General features: G+C 32.4%; 1 protein-coding gene across 1 annotated transcript in view; it reads left to right on the top strand.

The window, feature by feature from the left end:
• The window catches only part of LOC140451675 (membrane-associated tyrosine- and threonine-specific cdc2-inhibitory kinase wee-1.3-like), a 30199-nt gene extending 9069 nt beyond the window's left edge, over positions 1-21130 (top strand). Inside the window, exons 4-8 of the mRNA XM_072545519.1 lie at positions 2234-2730; positions 5872-5989; positions 6100-6245; positions 13175-13296; positions 20720-21130. Coding sequence (XP_072401620.1) covers positions 2234-2730; positions 5872-5989; positions 6100-6245; positions 13175-13288 — 875 coding nt within the window. The 3' untranslated portion in view covers positions 13289-13296; positions 20720-21130. The remainder of the gene's footprint in view (positions 1-2233; positions 2731-5871; positions 5990-6099; positions 6246-13174; positions 13297-20719) is intronic.
• Positions 21131-21191: the final 61 nt, after the last annotated feature.

Below are 21191 nucleotides of genomic sequence, written 5' to 3'. Positions count from 1 at the left end.
AATACGTTTCTGGTAAACGTTTAGTGTTATGATAACATTTTGCTTTTATTTCCCCCTACATTTTCATACTTCATATTTATTGATACCGGATCTTTCATGCTGGCTTCATATTTAGATCACTGACCAATTCTAATGATAATTTGGATAAGGATAAGGATGATAAGAAGAAGATCAATAATACTGCACAACTCTCTCTTATTTGGTCTTATTAATAGGTACCATTATTTGTAGCTTTAGGACAATACTAAGTAATGTTCTTTTTTTGATTTTTCCGTCTCCCTTCGAAGTTTGCTGATCCAATTGGCAATAAGTAAACGTGAAATAGCAGCTCTGAGCATTTCAGAGTCAGCCATCGGCTTAGATCCTTGAACCAGGAATTGCGTCTTCTTCCTGTTGACCTCTTCCCCTGAATTTTACCTTCGATCATTATGACACACAGTCATGTTTTATTGTTCTTTGTCATTGTAATATATTCGCTAAATCTGTTTATATTGTCCCGTGGTTGTGTGGATGCGTGTGATAAACTTATTTACCACGAAAACAAAAATAAAAAATAATAGAATCGAATAAAACGTAGAAAAAACTGTTAATAATATTTATTTTTTAAAACGTAATTAATTCTCGAAGGGACGGTATCTTTTGTATATGTATCGCGGACCGATGCAAATGGTGTCTCAATGATGACTGAAAACTAAAACTCAACACAGAACACGCGTTCTTTGTTTTTAAAAGCCAGGCCATAAACTTTTATTATTGGTCTGGTCGTTATATTAATTTCGTTTCCCATAAATGCGTATGTGTAAGTGTCGAGCATATCTAATATCTGTAGTAAATAAACATATTGAAAAAACACATTTCTATTTCTTATGTATATAAACCAATTGCGAAAATGTAAATTTTAATGAGATTGTTTTATTTAATTTTTAATACAAAAATTTAATTCGTAATTAGCTTTTCGCTATAATATGATATCTTGCACTGCATAATTGGCCTGATAGTAGCAGAAATACGTGTCTAAAGGCCCTTTGGTATACCGCCATATTTAATTGTTCTTTGTTTTCTATTTGTTAAATCCTCTCATATGACATATCCCACGTCACGATTCACCCGTTAATAGTAAAAATAAAATACGTGTGTAAAGCCCCTTGGCATGCTGCCATTTTTAATTTTTTTGTCCTCATACTCTATTCGTTACACTACTATCATTACAGAAAGCCACTATACGTACCGCCACTACAGAAAGCATCAAACATGAACAAAATGAACCTCAGAATTTCATATGGAGATTTATATGAAGAAAAGTATTATTGTGAGGGCGTAGTCACATAGTGTCCGATTTTCAGGTTATTAGCATTATTACCATTCTCAATCCTCAAAGGGTCTTGTTTTTGCTTCTTAAGATTAACAAGGCCCTGCTGGATATACGAGGGTGGATTGATATAAAACTAGCCTTTGATAGAAAAAACAAGTTTTTTGGAATTAAATCTATTTATTTCTTAACATAGTCCCTTCTTATCTCGATACACTTAGTAAGACGATGTTTCAATTTTTTTATCTCATGCGAATAGTACTTTTGCTTGAGCTCTTCAAAATAGGCTGAAGTTTCAGCGACGACTTCATTATTTCTTGCGAAACGGCGTTCTCCGAGCATTTTTTTAGGTTTGGAAACAGGAAAAAATCGCTGGCGGCGAGATCTGGGGAATACGGTGGGTGTTCAACCAATTCATAGCCCAATTCGTGTAATTTTGCCATGGCGACGGCCGATTTGTGAGTCGGTGCATTGTCTTGGTGAAAGAGCACTTTTTTGCGTTCCAAACCGGGGCGTTTTCGACGCAATTCGGCATCGAATCGATCCAATAATGCTGCGTAGTACTCAACATTGATTGTTTTTCCTTTTTCCAAGTAGTCGATGTGGATGATGCCCTTCGCATCCCAGAACAGTCGCCATCACTTTGCCGGCCGAAAGTGCACTGTTTGCTTTCTTCGGTGGCCCTTTGCCGCAACTGTTTTGACTGTTTCCGGTTCCGGTTTTTGGTTTCCGGTGTATAATAATGCACCCAGGTTTTATCAACAGTGATAAATCGGTGAAAAAAATCCTTCGGATCGCGCATTATTTGTTGCTACACTGTGTTATCTGAAATTGTCAGTCCACGCACAAGGAGAACTGATATAATAACTTAGTTTCATGCTATAAATTAAAGTTAAAATTAATCGAATGTTTTATTAATTTTAGTCGATTTGGATCCACATTATGATTCATCTTTGGATGAGTCTTATATGAATCAAATTTTTACTTCCATTCGAAATATTGGGGAAGGGGGCTTTGGATACGTGTTCAAAGCTACCCATAAACATAATAAGAGAAAATATGCCCTGAAAAAATCAAAGAACAATCAAATTCTCGACTGGACCAAATATAATGAAATCATTCACTATGAGCTAGTGGGACATCACCCCCATATTCTAAGATATTTTATGGCATGGGAGGAAAACTTTTATACTTATTTAATGTTAGAGTTATCACAGATGTCCTTCCACGATTATGTTATGCTAACTAAAGATGTACCAGAGGCTGTATACTTTGATTGTATACATGATATATGCCTAGCATTGGATTATCTATCTACCACACGAGGATTGATTCATTATGATGTTAAAGATAGGAACATACTAATACATGGGAAATCATTTAAATTGGCTGATTTCGGCGCTGTTGTCCTTGTACCAGAGGTAAGTTGGAAAAAAATTTATTTTGTGTTTATTTTTGGTCCTTTAACTCGCGATCCCTGCCGTTAGATTTTATCTAACATATTTTATTTTTCTTGTATAACTTTTCTTTTCCGCCTCATGTTGTGATATCAGACCAGCCATGCTCCGCTAAATGTTGGTCTAGTTTAGTCGCCCCCATTATTAATTTACGTAGGTAATAACGAAAATCTGCTCAATATGCAAAGAAATTAACCCGTTGATTAAAAACTTCACATAGTATCATTGATTTAAAACTAGACAACTACGTATGTATAGTAGTCTTTAATCAATGTCCGTGTAAAAATGTGCTTATAAATTTTTAAAGTGATTTATTTGTTATGACAGTTGTACAGCAAACTAAAATATAATGTTGTCCTAGTCTTAACCCTCTAATGCATCAATTTTTGTTCGAGCTTAAAAATTCAGAAAAGTTAGATTTTGCACTTACGAACACAAATGTACTGAGGCAAAAATTGATATTACTGCCAGGTGTTTGCACCTCTAAAAGGAAAAACAGACATCCGATTTGAGGCGGACGTGTGCAGTAACCATTCATTAAGGTGACAGCACTTAATTTTTTTTAATTATCAAATTAAGCAAATAAAAACATATTGAAATTATTGTTTATTATGAAAATCGTGAAAACATGTTTTTGTGGTTGAATTACATAAAGATAAATTACATTTTATGCAATATGCTTGGGTTTCGGATGTGCATTTTGGAAATTTGCACTGTTTGTTATCAGTACGATCCCGAAATACACACCAGTGGCCTATTTGATCGTAACGGATGTCCTCCGTCGGAAGAAATGCTCTCTTTGGTGCTCTTGTAGTGGTGCAAAACTGGAAGGTCGGCCAACAGGTCCTTTGACTGGAGCCCTGTCACACAAGCAGAACGATTCAGCTACTTGTGTTCTGAACACTGGCAACTCAATGTTTTCTTTTTGGGGATGAATCCTGTGATACAGTAGGTAAGCGTTGATCACCGCCACATCTATGAGATGGTAAAAAATACGATTATTCCATTTTCTGGTCTTTATATGAATGCGATACCGACGTAATAGTCCATCCATCTAATCAACACCTCCCATATGCCGATTATATTCTTTGATGATCTGTGGGCAATCGATTTCATCGTGAACTCTTTTTTTCTGTCTCACCGTCTAATTTTTTGGGACTGTATGCTATGATTTTTGAATGTAAATGGTTTCACGCCAACATAAGTCGATAAAAGCCTCACATATTTTGTATCGTTCCACAATACAGAGGTAATATCTATACCATATGCGTTACCAACAAATTCTTCTGAATAGCCACGGACAACTTTCTTCTGTTCAAGATCTGGCGTGTCGACCAAGATTATGTTATCTCCTGCACCAGTGTAAATTTCGAATGAATACGAAAATTCAGAAGTGTCACAAAGGCAAAAAATTTAAAGCTCCACTTATGTGGCTTGTTGGGCATATATTGTCGGAGGTTTTCCAGTGATCTTTGTAGCGCACATTTGTTCATCTACGCACAACCTAGAAGGCATAGGGACTGATAGAAACCTGTCATTGAAATGTTTCACTAGCGGACGAACTTTATGCAGAGAATTGTATCCAGGGTTACCCCTTTCCACAGCTACTGAGTTGTCATTATAGTGTAGGTACCGGCGTAAGGATTTAAACTGAAGCAAAGGCATAGTCTAACGAATTGGCTCAAAAGAGTGTTTTCTCCAATATGATCGGAAATTCGGATAGCGATGAACAGACATATATAGAAGAATGCCAAAACATTTTCGAATATCGTCGGACTGGATGCTGAATTTTGTTTGTATATCATTTTGCCGAGAGTACAAGTTTGTTTGCTCCACTAATTTTTTTCTGGAAACTGCTTTTGGCATCGAACTACAACCTCATTTACATGAAGTTAGTTGAAGGTGTTTACTTTCCTAAACAATAGATTTAAATTTGCTAGAATCATTTTTCATGGCAACAACATCACCTGTTACACCACGAACTGCTACTACTGAACCACCATCTTCTTCCATTAATTCTGGCGTAAACTATCGTTACCATCAGAATCATAGTCACTCTCAACATCTGTTGCTTGACCGTCAGCAGAAGGTATATGACCCAACATCTCCCAGATTTCTGCATCAGTCATTTCAGACAGTCTGAAATCACGTTGTGCCATATCTGAAAAGAAAAATGTACTGTTGTACAGTAGTAATAAACCATCAAATAAATTTTTACTACGCCAGAATGCACAAGTCCGCCTACAGGCGGAGTATGGACAATGGGGCATAACAAAAATATCGAAATTTATTCAACTCAAATCAGTTAAAAAATGTGTAATAGAGGTATTTATCTACTCACCTATAATTTTTTTTGCTTCACTTAGCATTCCACAAACCAGTACTTATTTGACCAAAAATGTGTATTCGCGCCAAATTATATTCCCAATATGTACTACTAATTACTGTTTCCATATAACTTACCGCCTCGGCTGCTCTGTGACAGATATGAAACTACGGACATTGCTATCATAAAAACAAGCCATCCACGAAACAGTTTTAAGTACGTATGCAACCAGAATTTAGCCCGTTCATATTAATATGACTTTGATCAAAGTCCGCCTCAGGGCGGTTGTATGCATTAGAGGGTTAAATAGGAGGAAGAATAGTAGTAGAATGGAAGAAAAAATTGAGCGGAGTGACTGTAGATGGCAATTGTTTGGATTCCCCGTCGCATGGCAACGGACAAAATTAATAGTTAGTTATAATGCATGAGTAGTTTTTTAGCGGCAGGCCAACCACATTTAACGTAGGCTGCTTAACTCTTTTTTCTCATCAAGAAATGTTTTGAATTTCCACTAAACGTTGGTAGCTGATACGACGTCGTATGGTTAGAAAATCACCATTACACTCATGCTCTTAAAGAGTAGATCAAGATTTTGGAGAGAAGATATAAGATTTCAGAGGAGGACTGAGCGCTCAAGACTTTCAGCTATCCCATGTATCTATGCCATCATAAATTAATGATATATATCATATTAGCATTTGTTTATTAAAAAATAACGATATTTTGTATCCGATGTATTATCCGATCTAAGACAAGCCTAATTTTAATTTATTTTACAGCCATTTAGGCATACACGTAGCTCAGGTGTAAGAAAGTTGGTTAATTCCCAAGACATTTTTAGCTTCGGACATAGTCTAGCAACATCTATTGAACAACTTGCAGAATCTTGTGGAACGAGTAAGTATTCATTAGTGCAGTTAAAAAATATTGAAAAGTGGCCAATCAGTTGGCTATATGTTATACAGCTAGATAATGTTATATAAATACCTTCATTCATTAATTTTTAGAAAATTGTGTTCCTCTTTTGCAACTAGTTAAAAGGATGCGCACACGGAATCCCGTAAAACGGCCCACGGCGCAAGAAATCCTGGGGTTAAAGGTAATGAGAGATGCCGTTCGAAGATACAAAGATGGGGAAAGACCCATTTATACAGTAAGTTTAAACTATGTATATATATATATATGTATATTAATATTTATTTATTTTTATAAAATTTTAACCATGGGACCAGTGTGTCCACGGGTGTCCAACAGCAGAAACTTTTTTATTTGTAATTTTAGAGAAAAGTGTCATGCTTAATAAAAAGCACTGCTTGTTGCAAAGCCCCAAAATAACCTAAATTTGAGTATGTCAATAAGTAACTGTTAACTTAAACAAAAAAGTCATCGAAGTCCATCTTACCAAAACTGACGAATTTCTCCAGTTATAGGCTTTTCTCCAGTAAATTTAAGTTTCCATAAAATGCCCTCTCTGAATTCTTATAAAGTGTAATGTCGTATTTTTTGATAATACACTAATCGAGCAGGGCTCATTAGGCTGGTTAATCTAAAATGGAAGCATTTATTAGCCCCATTCTTTTTGGGTATTGATTGTTTTGGAATAAATAATGATTTTAACCATTGCACCGTCTTGCAGGAGGGTTGTTTTTTATATACTATGTTAACTAGTTTATGTAGTAGAGGTTGTGTTCGTCAATTTAACATTTCTATATCTATATATGTCATCAGCACCTGCCGCTTTTTAAGGTTTGGTTAGTTTTATTGAATGAGATATTTCGGACTTTAATATATTCAATAACAGTCCTTTTTGTTCTCTTAATTTTAGTTCTGTTCTCTTCTTTTTGGAATGTTCCTATATATGAATTTTAACCATTCAGCTCGTATATCTTTTGATCCATCAGTAATACATTATTATATATAGTATATATATATATATATATATATATATATATATATACCTATATATATATATATATATATATATATATATATATATATATATATATATATATATATATATATATCTATATATATATATATATATATATATATATATATATATATATATATATAGATATATACATTTGGCAAACATTTTTAATGTCCTATTTAAAATAAAATTGTTCCAAATTTGGTCAATGTGATTCGTCCAAATTAAGACCAGTTCGGTAACACCCAAAGCTTACTATTAGTCAAATAAATTTGAGACAGGTTTTTCACTGGCCTTATTAGTAAAACTAGTTTTAAGTTCTTACATTTTTATTGGTGAATCAATTATTTTCGGTACGACTGACTTACTGGTCAAACCACTATCGAATAGCTAATGAATGTATTGTTTTTTGAAGGTGTTGAGTAAAGCTAAAATATTATTTGATAAACCGGTAAGCCAATAAAAAACGAACGTGCCTTCAAGACATTTATAACTTATTTACATACAAAATTATGGACAAGAATTTTGCTACGTAAGATTATGTGGTATAAAAACTGTAACTTTGATTTTTTCCTTATGCATGATATTATGTTTGCGGGTGACAGACAAAATAGGTACAAACTCTCACATGCATAATTTTAAGGAATTATTTGTTATAGAAAAATTATTTTATTGCGAAATATTAAAAATTTACATTATAAAATAGAATAGTAAGTAACATGAATTTTTTTCTTAAAACCTAAAAAATAGTCTGTCCATTCTAGAGATCACTATGCAGATGCAGAATAGCGGAAGCGTCAGTTGCTTAATGAAAATGTTTAAAGCACGACGGACACAGCGGCTCGTTGTATCTTTGACAGATGTATTTTGTTTTCCTTTTGCAAGCTTTAAAATGACATTTCGAGCATTTGTTATACGATTATTTGTGGCCAATGCCCCCAATTACTTTATTTAATTTCAGGGGGTGCATGATGATTCGGTTTCTTCTTCTTCAAAATAAGAGGTGGTGTACCAGACGAAGGTCTACCTCGTTTATTTTCTTTCTGCATTCCCAAATTTATTAATGCTTTGGCAATACTTGCTTTAAATTCAAGCAGATCTTTTTTAGATTTCCGTTCTTCTTGTGAGTACAAAATCCATGCATTTACAACAAGAACATCCACAAAATGCATAAAAACTCTTATGTACCAGCGTTTGTTTTTTCTCCTTAGAGGATACAGGGCAAACAACTGGTGCATTAGGTCTACTCCTCCTGTTTTTGTTATAAAACTGAACAAAAAATGGTCTGTTTACTTCTATAGTAGTCTTAGTATTTTTACACCAGCGTTTTGTTTTATTCTGAGGTTCTATTCTTACCCAAACTTTGACTACCCACTTTTTAGATTTTTTTTGGAAGTATTGCTTTAAACCAAATTTTCCTTTTAGTGAAATAATTTGCTCATCAATAGTTTTTACATCAACATGCAATCATCAAGTTTTTTTTGATTTTTATCCAAAAATGGTCGGATTTTTCGCAATTTTCCGTGTTATTTTGATTTACATTATCATTATTTACGAAATGTAAAAACCTCAAGATAGATTCAAGTCTATTAACAGGCATAGCGTCTGCAATAAGGTCCCTCCTCAGGCCATTATCACTTGACCAGTAAAGCCGTCGATAAGGTCAGACATAACCGTCTTATCGAATTACTTGAAAAGCAAAACTTAGATATGAGAGACATCAGGATCATTAGCGCCATCTATTATAATCAGATCGCTGTGGTAAAAGAGAACAACGTCTTGTCAAATGAAATACAGATTAACAGGGGCGTCAGGCAGGGCTGTATCCTGTCTCCTACTTTGTTTAATTTGTATTCAGAGGAAATAATCCAGGAAGCACTAGAAGAACTAACTATGGGAATAAAAGTAAATGGCCGACCAATCAATAATATACGGTTTACCGATGACACTATTTTATTAGCGGAATGTCTTAAGGATTTACAACAAATGGTTGACAGAGTGGTAGAAGTCAGTGAAGAAAACGGACTGTCCCTAAACACAAAAAAGACACAATTTATGGTAATTACAAAAACCAAACAGCGCCAAGAAAACATAACAATACATGGAGAACAAATTAAAAAAGTTGTAAAATATAAATATCTGGGTACAATAATTAGTGAAAATAATGAGTACATAGAAGAGATTAAGGCAAGAATAGAACAGGCAAGAAATTCTTTCAACAAACTGAAAAAAGTATTCTGCAGCAGGGACATTTCAATTTCTTTACAGATATGACTTCTGAGATGCTACGTTTTCTCCGTATTATTTTATGGGTTAGAGGCTTGGACTTTAAAAAGAAAGATGTTTCGGAGTTTCGGACAGATTGGAAGCCTTCGAGTTATGGGCCTACAGAAGGGATATTAAGAATAAGTTGGGTGGATAGAGTCACGAATGTCGAGGTGTTGAGAAGAATGGGAAAAGATAAAGAGGTTTTAAATACAATTAAAGTCAGAAAACTGCAATATCTGGGACATGTCATGAGGGGCGAGCGTTATAACTTGTTGCAATTAATAATGCACGGAAGAATACAGGGTAGAAGGAGTCGCGGAAGAAGACGCATCTCCTGGTTAAATAATTTGAGAGCTTGGTTTAACTGCATTTCTGAAGAAAGCATATAACTCATATTTTGTAAAACCAAAATTTAATTTATTGTTTTGGCCAGCATATAAATTAGTCTGAAAGACGATATCATCCATTATGGCTACGGTGAACAGTGATAAAAAAATAATCAATGGGATTGTTTCCTTGAACATGAATTTTTTCTGTTCCTCTAAACTGTGGCAAAGTTGCTGACCCATACATGCTGTCAATATTGCACCATTTCCAGTCTTTTTTCTCAGCCTTTTCTGAGATATTTCTTCTGAGTATTTCTTCTAAGTCACTTTCAATCATTATTTATAAAATACTATGTACAGAAAAATAAGAATCGGTTTAAGTACAGGGCTAGTAAAAATATGTTGTACAACTCTAAGAATCTTATGGCCAATATAAGAATATAAAGTTAACGACATCAATGACGTGAACTAGCCATAAATTGATATAATAACTTAAATACAATAATTTTCAAAAACAATTAAAATTTTTCCTAAATTTGTCCATAATATTGTTTTTGTTTAATTGAATTTTTGTTGCCGTTCAATTAGTCAAAAAATGTTATTTATAATTAATACTTCGGCAAATATGCATATTGCATATTTTGCATATTGTACATATTTTATGCAAATATTTCATATTTTGGCATATTTGTATAAAAGTTTGCATAAAGTGCATAAAAGTTCAGATTTTTATACTGTATTTGAAAATTTTTAAACATACCAATTTATTTCAATTCTTGTATAAAATTTTGTAGTCATTTTAATCAAGAAATGATCTAAGTACGTAATCTCTACAGGTACAAAACATTTACAATTTCAAAGAAGATCAATTTAAGTAGCCCTCAACATTCTTAGAAAGTCTCGGTCACTGAGGCATTCAGTTATTGGATAATCGCTAAGGGTTCGCTCATTTGCATTTTATGATCTAATCCCCAAATCTATCTACAATTTATTGTATCTTAACAGCAGGTAAACGGCTAATAGTTTTGTTCCTAGTTTAGGGATTTTCCAAAATCTCCCAGTTTATTGAATTAGGTACCTAAACATTTCTAATTTGATGCTCAGATTTGTAAATCATTTTTGTTTTGATATTCAAAGCGTAAACACTCGTTGTGCGTAACAAAAAGGAAGATTGTGATTTTATAATGCCTAAAACAACCAGTGCTTCAACTTGGATTAAACCTTATAAAGAGCTGTCTATGGATATGGGAAAAATCTACAGTTCAGTCTGTGGCAAAATTGTAAGTATCTAATATTTTCTATTAAATATCTAATATTTCATACATGTGTTTCCAAATGACACTTACAACGTTTGACTGTAGATACTTCTCGAAAAATTGAACAAAACGATATAGTTAATGAGGGGTCAAACTTATTTACTTTTCGAGATACAGGGTGTTAAAATTAAAAAAAATTAAATTCTTTTAGTTAATAACAACAATAACTTTAAAAACAATAAACGTATTTACTTGAAATTTAGTACTCGTAGGTTGTTTTTAAATGAAAAATAGCTTCCTTTAGTGAGAAAAAATTGTCCATGGTACAATACAATGGTGGGAATTTAGAAAAAAATTTCACCTTTACTTTTTTTTATTAAGTCAGCTATTCTAAAACACAATTATTTTTATTGTAATTGAATTAACAAAAAAAAAACTTTTGTTGAATTTTAAAATAAGTTATATGATGTACTAATGGTTAGTAACAAAAACTAATTTGTGGATTAATACTGCATTTAAAACACTTAGCGAGTGTTTTTTTTTCCAAACCAGTTATTTGATTAACCAAAAACACCTTGTATATTTTTATATTTTAAAGGTTGGGTTAAAATAAAGGTTTTTATTTTTATTTATAGATAGCATGTGAGAAGAAATTTCAGATAGACCAACATGTGAGAACTGCTTTACACATTGCAAAAAAAGGAAAAATAGGAGGAAAACATCAAACTTCAATGGCTAAATGTTTCCAATCTACTTCAAAAAAATTAGATGAGCAAGAAACTTTTAATAAAGACTTGTGTCGCGCATTACTGTCTGCAAACATACCGCTTTCAAAATTAGCAAATGTAAATTTTAGTTCGTTTCTAAAAAAATATTGCAAACTTAATGTTCCAAGTGATCGGTCTCTAAGAAGAGATAATGTGAACGGGCTATACTCGTCGGTGTTAATTAATATTAAGAAAGAAATTGCAGATAATTATTTTTACATATCTGTAGACGAAACCACTGATTCATCAGGAAAGTATATTGCTCATTTATTGATTGGTGTTCTTAAAGAAGATACCTTACCAAAATCTCATCTTATTTCATGCCAGCAACTTGAGAAAACAAATGCTTTAACAATTTCGCGTTTTATACAAGAAACATTAGCAACTTTTTTTCTTCCGACAACTATTCCTTCTAATAAATTACTGCTTATTTTATCGGATGCTGCTCCTTATATGGTGAAAGCAGGACAAAATTTAAAAATATTTTTCCCAGATTTAATACATGTTACTTGTGTAACGCATGGATTAAACAGAGTTGCAGAGGAAATACGAAAAAAGTTTCCTCTTGTAAATACCATGATATCCAGTGTCAAAAAAGTATTTCTTAAATCTCCTATAAGAACTCAACTTTATAAAGAAATGCTACCTAACATTCCTCTTCCACCACAACCTATTTTGACGCGATGGTGAACATGGTTAGAAGCAGCTAATTTTTATGCAGATCATTTTGTTAAAATAAAGAACATAATTGATACGTTAACAGATGAAAGTTCCCAATCTCTTTTGGATTCTAAACAAACTTTTCAGAGTAACTTGCTTCAACAAGAACTTTCATTTATAAAATCAAATTTTAGTTTTGTTCAAAAAACAATTACTCAGTTAGAATCACCAAAACTGTCATTGTTCGAAAGTACAGCATTAATAAAAGAATTTGCGTCATGTTGTCGGAACGTTCGAGGTAATATTGGAAAAGATATTTAAAAAAAATTTGAAGCTACTATGGAAAAAAATAAAGGTTACCATATTCTTTCTGAAGTAGTCAGTGTTCTAGCTGGAAATATTTCGGAAACAATTAATTTAGAACCAAATGTTTTGGTTAGTTTGAAAAATGCTCCCGTTACATCAGTTGATGTTGAACGAAGTTTTTCCATATATAAATATATGTACTCAGACAGACGCCACAAGTTTTTGTTAGAAAATTTTGAACACCACTTGGTCATTTATTGTTACCATAATTCTAAATAAGTTTATTCATACTTAAAAATGATGTAGTTACTTAAAATAAATGTAAATCTTAATGAATAGTAGGAAATATTTAGTTATGTACACTTTTTTTTTAAATAAAATTGTTACTATTTTACGATTTTTTTATTTATTTGTATGCATATTTTGTAAAATATTTGCATATTTTCGGGTAAACACGTGCATATTTATGCGCATATTTTCTACATTTTTATTTGCATATTTGCCGAAGTCTATTTATAATCATTCCATATCTAATTTTTCTTTTAATATCTTTATATATATTTTTTAAGACTGTGAATTTGGAAGATATTGCAGTTGAAGACTACAGTGTTGGCCCTAGAGACATAGAGGCCAAAGAAAATATTCCACCAGAAAATAGTCCACCAGTAGAAGGAAGTAAGTAGGATAATTGGTAAGTTTAGCTTTAATTTTAGTTTCGTTTTAGCTACTACTGGATTGTGGTCCTAATCAATATCAGCACCAGGATAAGTTTTTGCTGATTTATTAAGGTTTTGAAATCTTTGTTGATCAGTGTAAAATCAATTTGAATTCTAACAATTTTTTCTGCGTGTCTGCGCTAGAATCCCATGTATATAGGCGTCTCGCTGAAAGTTTACAGACAGTATTTGAAATGACTAGTCTCATTTCTTGAAAAAACTAGAGAAAAGGTGATATTCACGCTCACTTATAACACCCAAACCAAAATGACAAACAATGTCTTCTCTTAATGATTATATACAAAGTTGTCCATTTTCAAAAGTTGATAATATTGACACAAAAGAGTGCTTTATGCGTGGTCTAGTAGCATAATATGAATATGCTTATATTTACATCTACTAGTAAACTGTAATTAAACTGACAATTACAGACCCATAAGCATTGTTTCTACTTTTGGGAAAGTGATTGAAAAGGTTATCAAACAACAATTTTATTCCTATTTTGAGTCAAATAATTATTTTAGCTACTCACAATATGGATTCATAAGTGCTTTGTTCTCGTAATATCTAAAGATCATTTCTTCGATTTTCTATCCGTAAAACATGAAGTCTCACAAGGTTCGGTCTTAGGACCTCTTTTGTTTATTATTTATGTCAATGATTTGTCTAAATTCATAACTCCGTACAAATCCATACAATTCGCAGATGATATTGTAACGAATTATTTTGCCTACCATAGGGGTATTATTATAAGGGGTAGAAGATTGGGGATAGAAACTACTGGGGGTGGAGATAGGGCAAGCAAAATAATCGTTAGTTGTGCGAAAGGCACTCAGGGTTTGTTAGGAGAGCTGGGGTCGTGGATAAGTAAATATCAAGGGGTCGGATTGGGGCAACTACAAAAAAATGAAACAAAGGGTCATAAATCTCTTGGGACAAACAAAACAAATAAATATCGCAAATAATAAAGCTAGCTGTCATATGTTAACATTAAATTTAAAACAAAACTGAACAAATAAAATGACAGCTAAAGTCAAACCATAAAATTTACTACTTTAAATATTACAATTTTTATCCTGTATGAAAGCAATTATTACTTTAAAAAAAAAAATGTCTGCTTTACTTTTAAAATCTGATCATAAAAAAAAAGTTACCTGAATTTTACAAAAAAGACACTTTAAGTTCCTCAGGTTGGATACTGGAGTTTAATTCTGGACACGAACACACGAACGAAAGGGACTGGATCTTACACTGCGAATTGGATCGACCATTTGAGGCCGAAGCCGGCACTGGACACAAAACTTAGAACTCTGCCTCTTAAAAAACAAGAACAGGTAGAATTAGACGGCACACACATTATTAACTGCTACTAAAAATTGTTTTCCATAACGTAAGACGAATATTTCCCTAAAAAGGGACAAAACCAGAAAACTAAAAATTCGACATGAATTTGGACATAACGCTGGAGCCTATAGCCTATCACTGTATCACTCTTGACTTGACCGCAGCTCCAGCGAGCGAGAGTGACGAAATTATCTTCAAACAAACATTGATCACATAAGTTAGAATAAACAAAGCACTTTGGGTATAAACAAGACACAACGAAAATGAAGACGGAAATTATTAATTTGAAAATGCAATATCAGGCGGTTTGAACAAAGAAATATCGAAATATACGCAGCTGCGAAATAAATAAACAACTTTAAAATTGTTTATATTAATTCGAGCTGACCTAAGAAGAAATTGAAAATACTTTTTGAGTATTTTAACTTTTAAGATAGGAACTGAGAAACATTAAAAATATTCTTCGATTTTTCAAACATATATATGGGGATTTCAATTTATCACATATACGAGGGGATTCCAATAAATTTACAAATGCTACAATATGACATGAGTTATATCAGGAAAAAATAATGTTGATTTAAAAATGTATTATGAGGAAGTTTCTACTAAATCTAGCACATGGTTTGTTGCAAACAAACTAGAATTAACTCTGATAAAACGCAAAATTTGGTGATATCTGCAAGTCATTTACATAATGATCCAGACAAGAAAGGGACTGTTAAACTATTGGGAATAACCATAGATAATCGACTGAACTGGTCGTCTCAAATCTCACAACTTAAGAAAAAGCTATTAAGTTCATTATTTGTTATTCGCCAACTAGCAAGGGTTGTCAACTTTGAAACATTAAAAATGACACATTTTTTTCTTTATTCCACTCTCACCTCTCCAAAAATTTTTTCAGTGTAGTTTAATTGTAAAAATCATAAAGGACCTTATTAAGAAATTACTAATTAAATAAATAATACTATTAACTTAAAATTATAATTATATATATATATATATATATATATATATATATATATATATATATATATATATATATATATATATATATAAGCGGGGATCCTACAGCTTCTGCCGCTTCCCGCATTTCGATCGCCATCTTTTTCTATCTCTCCAGGTGTCTTCATCAATGGCTCTGTCTTTCATGGTTTCCATATCACCTTGTATCCAAGACTTGGCTGGTCTTTCTCGTTTCCTTCTATTACTTTAATTGTATTCCATAGCTCTTTTTGGCCATCTGTTGTCGTCCATCCTCTGTACGTGTCCATACCATATTAACTGTCTAGTTTCTATTCTTTCAGAAGTTGTATGTACTCTATCTGTTTTTCTTCTAATTTCAGAATTAGGTATACGTTCTACTCTTGATATACGGCAAGCTCTTCTCAGGTAGTCCATTTCAACCGTGTCAACTTTTTTCTTTCCTTTTACTGTCATTTGCCAACATTCTGCTCCATATGTAAGAATGGGCTCTACAATTACTTTGTAGATAGTCATTTTAGTTCTCATAGTAGCTTTGTTGGACCAAAGTATCGAATTCAGAATTTGAACACTCTTCCTGCCTTGTTGCACTCTATAGTCTATATCTCGTTCCGTTGTTCCTTTACTGCAGATAATACTTCCCAAATATTTGTATTCGTAGCACCTTTTCATTTGTCTAATTTCCAAATCCGGGTCTTCGTCTTCACTGCCTATTCGCATATATTCTGTTTTAGACATATTCATACTCATCCCCCATTTTTCGTATTCATCTTTGAGCTTTCTAAGCATATAATCTGCATCTTCTTCTCAGCTTGCAATTAGTACTTGATCATCTGCAAAGAACAGCGTTGTCAGATAATGGTTGTTAAGCTTCAACCCCATTCCCGCACATTTTTGTCTCCACTGGTGCAGTGCTTCTTGGATATATATTTTGAATAGGGTGGGGGAAAGACAACATCCTTGTCTCAAGCCTTTCGTTACTGTAAATACCCTTGAGAAGGTATTTCCTGTTTTTACAGTGCTTTGAGGACATTTATAGATGTTCAGTATTGCTTTTAGATATGTTTTACTAAGGTCCGTTTTCGTCAAGACACTGAATAAGAGTTTTAAAGGAACTGTATCATAAGCCTTCTCCAGATCTATAAATACCAGATGCGTAGGGAGGTTTTGAGCTGTTCGTTTTTCAATTACTTGTTGAAGGGTAAATGTGTTGTCCACGCACGATCTTCCTGCTCTGAAGCCGCTTTGTTCTTCAATTTTTTTATACTCCTCTTCTATTCTTCTTTTCAATATACGACCATATAACCTTCCCAGCGAGCTAGTTACGCTAATGCCTCTATAATTTCCGCATTCTTTTCTGTCTCCCTTTTTATAAATGGGGCTAATGTGGGCCAAATTCCAATCGTCTGGAATCGTTTGGCCTTCAATTAAGCATTTATTAAAAATATTCACTAAGCTTTCCAAAAGAGCATCCGGTCCATGTTTCACCAACTCGATGGGAATGTCTCCAGGCCCGGGTGTTTTTCCATTTTTCATTTGTTTCAATTCTTTTTCAGTTCTTCTTTGTTTATCTTATGCACCTCTGAGTTTTCTGTCATTGAGATATGGTCAGGTCTTTCCATAAATTCGTGCCTACTTTCTGTTAATAGCGTTTCGTAATATTTTTCCCACTTTTTATTTTGAATCAGGTTTATATTTCCCTCATTTTTTCTTTCTTTTCTAATACTTTTTATGAATTTCCAAGCTTGTGTCACTTTGGTTCCTCCTAAGCATCGGTCCATCTCTTCGCATTTCTCTTCCCACATTTCGTTTTTTCTTTTAGTGACTTCCTTCTTTGCTTCCCTGTTGAGTCTGCTGTAAATTCTGCGGTCTTCTGAGTCTTTCGTGGATAGCCATGTTTGATAAGCTTTTTTTTGTCTTTAATTAATTTTCCTACTTCTTCATTCCACCACTCAGGATTTTTTCTTTTGTCAGCTTCTTCGTACCCCAATGTCTCTTTGGCCGCCTGATGAATGCAATTTTTTATATCTTGATATTCTTTTTTGGCTGTTTCTCTTCGAGTTAAGTGAGTTAGTTTTGAGGCTAGTCTAAGTTTGTAGAGGAATTGTACTGATTCTTGTTTGAGGCTATCAATATTATATCTTATCTTTGTGGAAGCTGCTACCTTCTCCTGTTCAATTTTGTTCTTGTTTACTTTCCTGCAGTGTATGGTTATTTTTGCGACCACCATATAGTGGTCAGATCCGCATTCGGCACCACGATACACCCTTACGTCATTTGTTTGGAGCCTTTTGTTTTCTGGTTGGATGAGATAGTCGATTATAGATTTTATCTTTTTCTTTGGTTGTTCCCAGGTAAATTTATGTATATCTTTGTGCTGATAAAATTATAATTTACTTTTTAAATTTAACAAGCAATTTTTGTATTGAAATTCAAGTCGCCTGTCTCTTTTCGAGATAAATTCTTCAATAACCAAAATTTGTTCATTAAAATTTGGAATTTCTTGAATTTTTTTTTCGATTAACAACAGTGTTAGTGCAGTCAGACGAGCCTGGCTCATGTAGAGAAACATCGGTCTGCTTCTGCGGTTGTCATTGGTATCATAACAAGTACTTGAAGAATTAAAATTATTTTAGAAAAATCTTCGTGTAAATTATCTTAAGTTAAACATTTAAGTAATTGGATTGCTCCGGAAAGTTCTTTAAAATCGGATCTTCTATAAATAATTTCCAATTTAGTCCTTCATTTTTTTTGTTTAAAAAGGGATAATTTGCAATTGCTGATTCCAATGCCACAGTAGGAAAATTTGAGCTGTATATGTCAAACTTTTCCACTGAAAATAATGTTGCTATTTCCAAATGTCCTGTAAACAAAACCGTCTTTTAATTTCAGATAGATCATCACAAACTTCGTTAGCTTGAGTAATAGTGGAGACATAAGAATTTCTGTCATCTTTCATCTGTGTCTTCCTGGATTGAGTATCGTCAATGTCTGCTAACTTGGTTTCTCTTATGGTGTCTGTCTGTTTCTTTTTGAATGTATTTTTTAAATGCAGTGAGTCATCGTTCTAGGGATACGGAATTGGTAGCAATTTTTTGTATTTGTGAGTATAAGATGTCAACGTGGGGCATAACATGATGAAAAACTTTCAACCAAAATACAAATTTAACATCATTCAATAAACTCATAAGTGCATCTGCTTTTTTATGGTCTCAGATTGCCTGGATGTGGATTGTATTCTTTTCATACATTGTATTAGGATATCTCTGTTTTTAAACACCACCTCCTAATTTTAAAATTCTCTCTTGTAGCAGATGCTAACGGAATCCTATTTCCCACAACTTCATCTAATATGGCAACTCTCTGAGGTAAATTTAAAAAAAAAATATACTAAAACAATTTTTAATTGAAGGTGATTAATTGGCAACATTGCAATTTAAGCAACGAAATCATATTCCACTTTTAAATTTTGCAGAGGAGTACAAAAATAATATTTTATTTAATATTTATTTATCTTATAGTTGTCTAACAAAATATAGTCAAATTTTATTGTTATTATAGAGTGCCTAATACAGTACTTCAAAAAACAGAAACCTTTGCAAAATACTTATTTTTTCATTAACCTAAACAATCTGAAATTTTAACATACGATCTCGTCATTACACTTCATTTTCTATTTATAGAATTTCTGTCTGCTGTAAATGTTATATTTGTTTTTTTTTAAATTGATTTGAATTGTTTTATTTATTTATTTAAACACATAAGTAATTACGTAGAAAAAAATAATTATTAAATTATCATGTGTTGGATGTGCAAAAGTTATTCTATTTATTTATGTAAAAGGTGTAGAGTATATCTACATAATTTACATTTAAAATATAACATGTTCTTTTATTAAAAATTGTACTGTTTTTCCTTCAAAATGAGAAAACAATTTTTTTGGTTCTAAATTAGTCTCAATTTATGTGTTTTTAATCCAATCTAATTAATTTATTGTCTAATTTCTCTTTGTTAATTGTGTCGGCCGTTAATGGGTTAATACTATAAAAAGAATAAACTTACCTCAAATTTACTTTACTTTCCTCAAAACTATTTTAATAAGTTAATAATAAAGTCGATTTTAATAGATATATTCCCAAAAAATAGAACAGACTACGCCCATGCACATATAGAATGTGGAACGAATAAACTAAAATATCATATTTTCCTCATTCCCATTCTTTCTAAGAACGCACTTAAGTATATATAGACCAGCGACATGTTGATAAGTTTACCGATATTTCAAACTATTTAATGAACTTCTCTAACTATACGCTCGTGAATCGCGCCAATTTATATTGTTACGGGGGCAAATTTTATGGGACTATCTTACTTTTTCACTCAATTTACATGGGCGAAGCATTCACAATAAAAATGACCCCGGTAAGAATTTACTTGTGACATTTACCATGGTTGCCGTCAGCTCTTAGTTCAATTTGTAGATTAGTCACCTTTAATTGAAAATTGTCCGACTATATTAATGTATCTCAAATCAGCAAAATACACGTACATAACTTGTGTTTTTGAGCCTTGAAAATTACCATTTTTCGTTTTTTTTTTTTTCAGTTTTAAATTGTTAAAAACTTGAAAATGATCAACTGTAAAAGTTGCAAGACTTTTTTTGTTCAGAATGTTCCAATAAATATAAAAAAAAAAATCATTTGACAGCCCAAAACGTTAATTTTTTATAATTTTTTATGAATCTTATTTTTTGCTGTTTCACGAAGGAGACTATGAAAAAAATGGGAATATTCTTTTGATCGCACCCGATCTTTTCTTTTTGTCTATGCGGCAATTGCTCTACTACGAGTGTTCTTATTATGATGTTGATTATTGGCTAGTTTACTTTTTTTTCCCATGTCTATTGTTGGTGCTTAGTTAATAGTACCTAATATTTGGAGTTTCTTCGTTACATGTTTTAAACTTTCAAATATTTCTGAATTTTTTGTGTTTTTGTCTGACATAATCATAAGATGAATGCTCATTTTAACATTTTTATGAAAAAATATAAAAAAATTACCATTTTAGGAGTGCTGATAGATAATACGTAAAGACAAGTTTTGTCTTGCACTACAACCTAGCATGGATCATAGGAAGCACTAGTTCTCTCCTATTGGTTGACACTAACCTTCTTCGATGGATTAAGAGGGGGTGAATGACGCATACAATAACAGCTGCTGAATTTGTTCAGTTCCTGAGATTCGGTAGTAATACTTTGTGAGTTGATCTGAAATATGTATGCAGCGTTTGAGTTTTTGTTTATTTTATAGATTTAAGTTTATAGAACTAGTTAGTTTTTTATATATAGAATATTTAGTATTTATGAACTTTAATTCCTTGATTATTCCACTATAGGTTAGGTACTTTATTCATCTAGGTTTCGTTTAATTTTCTTCCTATTAGTTTTAATATTTTTTGTAGTTTTGTACTTCGTTTTTAGTTATTAAAAAATGATTAGTGTTAGGAAATAAATTTACAAAATTTCGATTTCAAGACAATT

This window comes from Diabrotica undecimpunctata, chromosome 10, assembly GCF_040954645.1.
Source record: "Diabrotica undecimpunctata isolate CICGRU chromosome 10, icDiaUnde3, whole genome shotgun sequence".
NCBI classification, from domain to species: domain Eukaryota; kingdom Metazoa; phylum Arthropoda; class Insecta; order Coleoptera; family Chrysomelidae; genus Diabrotica; species Diabrotica undecimpunctata.
The sequence above is the reverse complement of the archived record's forward strand: the minus strand, read 5'-3'. Positions and strand labels throughout refer to the sequence as shown.